The sequence below is a fragment of the Neophocaena asiaeorientalis genome, unplaced genomic scaffold (genome assembly GCF_003031525.2).
Source record: "Neophocaena asiaeorientalis asiaeorientalis breed wild unplaced genomic scaffold, Neophocaena_asiaeorientalis_V1.1 scaffold77, whole genome shotgun sequence".
Lineage (NCBI taxonomy): Eukaryota > Metazoa > Chordata > Mammalia > Artiodactyla > Phocoenidae > Neophocaena > Neophocaena asiaeorientalis.
In genome coordinates this window covers 1899564-1906014 of record NW_020174645.1, presented here as the reverse complement: position 1 = coordinate 1906014, position 6451 = coordinate 1899564, and the positions used below count along the sequence as shown (strand labels likewise).

Here is a 6451-nt window from a genome sequence, read left to right as displayed (position 1 = left end):
TTTTTTTTTTTTGCGGTACGCGGGCGTCTCACCATTGTGGCCCCTCCCATTGCGGAGCACAGGCTCCGGACGCGCAGGCTCAGCGGCCATGGCTCACGGGCCTAGCCGCTCCGCGGCACGTGGGATCTTCCCGGACCGGGGCACGAACCCGCGTCCCCTGTATCGGCAGGCGGACTCTCAACCGCTGCGCCACCAGGGAAGCCCTACTTTGTATATTTAAGTGCATAACTTAGAGATCTTTCCACATCAGTGCTTACGCTGGAAACCGGTCACTCCCAGTAGCTGGCTGAGAAGAAAATCTCGTGGTTTCCTGAACCTGGCTTCTTAATCAGACACTTGATGCTGCTGCCTGTTGTTTTAGGTTCGAGCCTAAAGCATGTTCTCAACAAGAAACAGGAAGAGATTAGTCAAAACCTTAATTTCCCTTCGCCGTGTAACATATTCATAGATTCTGGGAATTACAGATGGACGTCTTTGGAGGCCATTATTCTACCTACCACAGACCTTTCTCTGGTCCCCAAAGATTCAAGTCCATCCCACGTGCTAAAATCATTCTCCCCATCTCAGCATCCCCCAAAGTCTAAGCCCATGGCAGAAGAGGAATCATCTCTACCACACTCGCCTTTCCGTGTCTGCCTGACTGTTTAGTACTTTTGGAAAAGGTCACACCAGTCCATAGTAAGAAGTGCAAACAATATAAAGTGTTATAGAGGGAAAAGAAGTAAGTTTCTCTCCTGTTCCAAATCAGTCGCCTTCCGGGTTCCTTCTTTTTTCTTTTGGCCACACCGTGCAGCTTGTGGAATCTTAGTTCCCCAGCCAGGGCTTGAACCTGGGCCCTCAGTGAAAGCATTGAGCCCTAACCACTGGACTGCCAGGGTCCCTTCTATAGAGACAACAGCAGCTAGGTTTTTTCTGTTTATCCTTTCACAGGTGTTCTTTGTACAGAGAAATGTATGTTACGCACATATTGTGTTAATCAAAATGCACTTGATTTTTTTTTTTACTTAAATTTTTTTTGAAGTTTTCATTTGAGGTTTTTACTCACAGCCTTTCTGTACCTCTTAGGTGTTATTGGTGTGCTTAGTAGCTAAAGGCTGAATTCTTCGCAGTGAAGTGAGAGGCACTTCACCAGAAAGAGAAAAGATAGATAGAGTCTGCTCATTTGCGTGACAAACGCTTCTAAGGCAAATCCAAGGAAAGATCTGTACCTTCTCCACTTACATATTGAATCTCAGTAGAGATGGCTTGTTTGAGAAACCCCAGTATGGACTGAAGTTAGATCTGGTCTGTTTAGTGGTTTGCCTTTGCTCTTTTGAAATTGTCATTGACCTTTGGAAGTCCTTCTAGGGAGCCCTGTGTGACGAGCACACTGTTTAACTTGACCTGTGCACGCTTGGTGCCTTGTGAAATGACCCAGCCAGGGAATGTGCCTTCCGTCAGCCCAGGGCCCTTCATTCAGAATAAACATGCTCCCGGGGGGGAATCCTTTTCCATTTGACGCACGCAACATCTCCAGTATTTTTGGTTCCCATATATTTGTGCCCTCCACGTTCTGTCATTGCTGTTGTACTGTGTGTGCCTGAAGATACAGTCTGTGTCTCTTTCCTCTCCCTCTTGGTTCCTTGCCAGCACGGTGACGGTTACTATGAACAGCAGATCTAAATTTGAAGCCCTCTTTTTCTGTCATAAGAGCACCAGTAGCTCCAGATTAACCCATTTCCGAACGATACGCTTGGCTTTGATAGATGGAGGCCAACAACATTTTTCATGTGTTAAAATTGAAAGCAAATTGATTTAAAATCGTCTTGTCTCACGTGGTTAACCCCATGTCATGTTCTTAACAGTGACACCTGTTCTATTCAGAAGAGCTGTGGGTAAAATTCAACAAACAACCAAATATGCCCCCTACGTTGTGGGAACTTCAGTTTTTGATATTGTCGCTTTGGGATGGTTACCAAGGGGTGTTTCCGAAGGTGATCTGTGCTTTGTTAATTATCCTATTTTGCAGGTCATGGAATTCCTTTTGGAATCATCTTTGGTGGAACTGATTTAAATGAAGACGTTAAGCAGGGAGAAAAAAACAAAGTGATGGGAAAAGTCCTAGAAGAAGCCAGGTAAGACTTAAGAGAATTTCACAGGAGTTAAGCATCTAACCCTTTTGGTTGAAATTCACTGACACACAAAGACAGAGGAAACCAGTAGTTTGGGAGGTTTACATCTTTCCATGTAGAATCAATTTCTTTCTTTTTGTTCATCTTTCCTTTCATTTGGCGCCTGTTTATTTTGCCACAAATGGTCACTGTGAACAAGTTATTACACTTGAATAGTTCTTTGACTACAGTTAATATTGGACGAACGTGCTTAGAATGTTCTGAGTGGTGGAAGAAACAGAATTCTTGCTAAGGGATGAGATGGATAAACTCAAGCTTTATTAGCACACAAATTGGGGTTGACTTTGCATCAGGTTTGCCCAAGTAGAATATTTTTTCCAGTTTCCTTGAGATACGACTGACGTGCAGCCCTGTATAAGTTTAAGCTGTACGACATAGTGATTTGACTTGCGTGCTTGAAACGATTATCACATTAAGTTTACTGAACAGTCATCATTTCGTATGGATACAAATTCAAATAAATAGAAAAAAAAAACCTTCTTTCCTTGTGGTGAGAACTCTCAGGATTTACTTGCTTAACTTTCACGTATAACATATGGCAGGGTTAATTATATGTATCATGTTGTACGTGACATCCCTAGGACTTATTTATCTTACACCAGGAAGTTTGGACCTTTGGTTGCCTGCATCGAATTGCCCCTTCCCCACTCCCCGCCTCTGGTCCCCACGAATTGGATCTCTTTTTCTCTGAGTTTGTTTGTTTGACTGGTTGGTTTTGAAGTATGGTTGACCTACAACTCTGTGTTAGTTCCTGTTACACAACATAGTGATTCAATATGTGTCTACATTTGAAGATGATCCCCACGATAAGTCTAGTTTCCATCTGTCACCGTACAAAGATGTTACATAGTTACGTACTGTATTGACTGTCTGTCGATCTACGTGATTATGTTAACTTGCTGTTCTCTGAGTTCAAGCACATTTTAACAACGCTGCCTTTTTACTTCCCCACCCTGCTCCCCCCAACATTTACTGGTTTTGACGTCGTACGTATTTTACATCTTTTTGTTTTGCATCTCCCTTAACTATGTAGATTGTGGTATACAGGTGATTTTCCTACTCTTTGTCTTTTAACCTTCCTACTAGCTTTATACACGGCTGATTTACCACCTTTACTGTATGTTTGCCTTCACTAACAAGATGTTTTCTGTGGTAATTTTCATGTTTCTAGTTGTGTCAAGAGGAATCTCTTTGACGTGGCTCTTAACCTATACGGGTTTCTGGGCTATATATAAACCATTTGTGAGAGCAGCCAGCGAGCGGGTTTCTCAGTAGGGTCACTGTGGGTATTCTGGGCAGGATAGTTATTCATTGTGGGGCTGCCCCGCATGTCCCAGACTCTGGACAGTGCGTGTCCACAGCACCTGCTGGGTACTGCAGCAGTTAAACACACCTGCCCACATTTCTAGCCCCTGGGATGGGAGTTACTGCCCCTGCTGAGAACCCAGAGCTGTACTTCCCAACCTTCTTCATGTCGAGGCATTCTTAGAAAATGATAATATCTGTACAGCATTCTGGAGTGAACTGGGAGGCTTGGTGGGGAAACAGAACCACCCCATTTTCTCTTTATAACAATCACAGCCATAATAACTAACATCATAAGAAAATACAAATCCTCTCTGTTCATATAAAAATTGTGAAAAAAAGAGCTAATGAAATCGAAAGAAGAAATATACATGCGTACCCAAAGCAAAGCAAAGCACTCTTCTTGGCAGGCTTTCTGGGGTGATTCCACGGAAGGGTTGACGTGGGTGGATGTGGTCTCTGCCCCCCGTGCACCCACCGGCTGCTGCTGATTCAGTCTCACCTGCCATCGAATCACCCTGAATTCAGAGCTTACCGAAAACCCAACCAGTACTGTTGAAGCATCCTTTCAACTCGAGTAAACTTTTGAATCATTGTGGGGAGAAAAAAACAAAAACAGGTGATGAATTTTGAAAATGTGGAAACACTACTTATTAATTTTTTAACCACTTTACTGAGGAATGATTGCCATGCAAAAAGCTGTACGTAATCAAGGCACACAACTTGATGAGTTTGGAGATCAGTGTACACCTGTGAAACCATCATCACAATTTATGCTGTAACCACGTCCATCACCTCCAAAAGTTTACTCCCACCTTCTTTATTTTTATGATTTTATTTTAATTTTTATGATAAGAACACTTAACAGAAATCTACCCTCTTAGCAAATTGTTTACCTACAGTATTATTACCTGTAGGCTCTCTGCTGTACAGGAGAGCTCTAGGGCATGTTCATCTCGTACAACTGAAACTTTGTGACCTTTGACTAATACCTCGCTGTTTTCCCCTCCCTCTGTTTCCCCCTCTCCCAACCCCTCCCATGCTACTCATGCTTCCATGAGTTTGACTACTTTAGATTCCACGTGTCTGTAGAATCATACAGTATTTGTCCTTCCACATCTGGCTTGTTTCCCTGAACATAAATATGTCCCAGGTTCATCCATGTTGCTGCAGATGTCGGGATGTCCTCCTTTTTTAAGGCTGAAAAGTATTCTAGTGTATGTGCATGCCACATTTTCCTTATCCATTCGTCTGTTGATTGACATTTAGGCTGCTTCCATGTCCCCAGTAAGTGGCCAACCATGAATTTTCTTTTTTCTTTCTTTTTTCTTATTATTATTTAACATATTTATTAGAGTATAATTGCTTTACAATGGTGTGTTAGTTTCTGCTGTATAACAGAAGCTATACTAACCATGAATTTTCTGTGCTCGTCTGTAACCCTTGCATGGCTGAGAAGCCATGGGAATCCAGACGTCTTCAAGTGTGTGTAACTGTCGCATTTCTGATCCACACCAAGGACAGAACCCCAGGTTCTATTTCGCAGCCTAATTTTTTTGTGGGGAAAGATAGGTGTCAATCTTGCCTCTTAAAACTAGGGTTACAAATAGATGGCATTGCATTTCAGGACACTGCTTCTTCCTGAAGACTTCCTGGACATAAATGTGGAAACGCAACCTTTTTAAGATAGAGAGTACGCTCCGCGTATGCGTGTGTGTTTTACAATAAATGAAGGTATTAAAACAGTGTTGGCTCACCTCGAAAGGTGATCTATCATTATAGGTTTTCTTCTTCTTGTTGTTGTTATACCCTAAGAATTTATTGCCTTTAGATTCCTGCAGTTTGTAATGCACTATCTCATAGAAGGAAAATCATTCTGCTTGGGAGAAACAATGTGGAATGAATTCATCTTATGATATTATCATTAACATTATTCATTGTGTTGTTATTAAAACACACATTGATTTTTTTTTTTTTTTTTTTTTTTTTTTTTTTTTTGCGGTACGCGGGCCTGTCACTGCTGTGGCCTCTCCCGTTGTGGAGCACAGGCTCCGGATGCACAGGCTCAGCGGCCATGGCTCACGGGCCCAGCCGCTCCGCGGCATGTGGGATCTTCCCGGACCGGGGCACGAACCCGTGTCCCCTGCATCGGCAGGCGGACTCTCAACCACTGCGCCACCAGGGAAGCCCCACACATTGATTTTTATTTGGGGATATTGATTGGAGTTAGTGGGCAGGGAAGTTGCATGAATCACAGATTTCTTGTCCGACACAATACAGCATACTTTTCTGTAGAACAAAGCATTGAACTTGTCTAGCTTTATAACAAGTGTTTCATTTAAATAGTTACATTTTCCCTATAAGGTATACTTTTCAACTTTTTTAGCATTGAAAACTTTTCCTGTATGGTATAGTATGCGAACTTATTTTAGCATCCGCTTTTTGGCTTATGAATATTATAATATGTATTTGGTAGTTATAAACACCAAAATTAAATAAGGAGTATTTGAGATTTGTGGAAATTGTTTAGTGAAGTCTTATCCAGGTGCATATTAGAAAAACTTAACATTGTTTTCACTTTAACTTCACATTAGCAAATGAGCAAAAGAGAGTTTGTATGAAATGAATTGCCTCACAAATACTCTCCCGATTACGGAATCAGTGGCACGTGAAGCTACTGCTTTGTAGGTCAAAACTGGTTGAATGTTGGTAATTCCTTGTGGTTTTTCAGTGTTACTAAAGGTGTTTTTGACAAACAATTCTGTGTCAACGTAAGTGTGTTTTGAAATGGCAGTGTTCAAGCAAAAGTGCAAAAGTGGTACTTTTATATTTTTCCTAAAAAATGTGTTATTTTATTTTTATGTTACCTTAAATAGTATTTTATTTTTTATTGAAGTATAGTAGATTTACAACATTGTGGTACTTTCTGCTGTACAGCAAAGTGATTTCGCTTTACATATATATTTATATATATA

General features: G+C 41.5%; 1 protein-coding gene across 4 annotated transcripts in view; it reads left to right on the top strand.

Annotated features, from left to right (window-relative positions):
* GLT1D1 (glycosyltransferase 1 domain containing 1) overlaps nucleotides 1–6451 on the top strand; it is a 155452-nt gene that overhangs the window by 31341 nt on the left and 117660 nt on the right. For all 4 annotated transcript variants that reach the window (XR_003004995.1, XM_024758483.1, XM_024758485.1 and 1 more), the window contains one exon: nucleotides 2009–2114. Coding sequence is in view for 3 of the 4 variants with exons in the window: in XM_024758483.1 (XP_024614251.1) it covers nucleotides 2009–2114 (106 nt within the window). In the remaining variant the exon portion in view is untranslated. The remainder of the gene's footprint in view (nucleotides 1–2008; nucleotides 2115–6451) is intronic.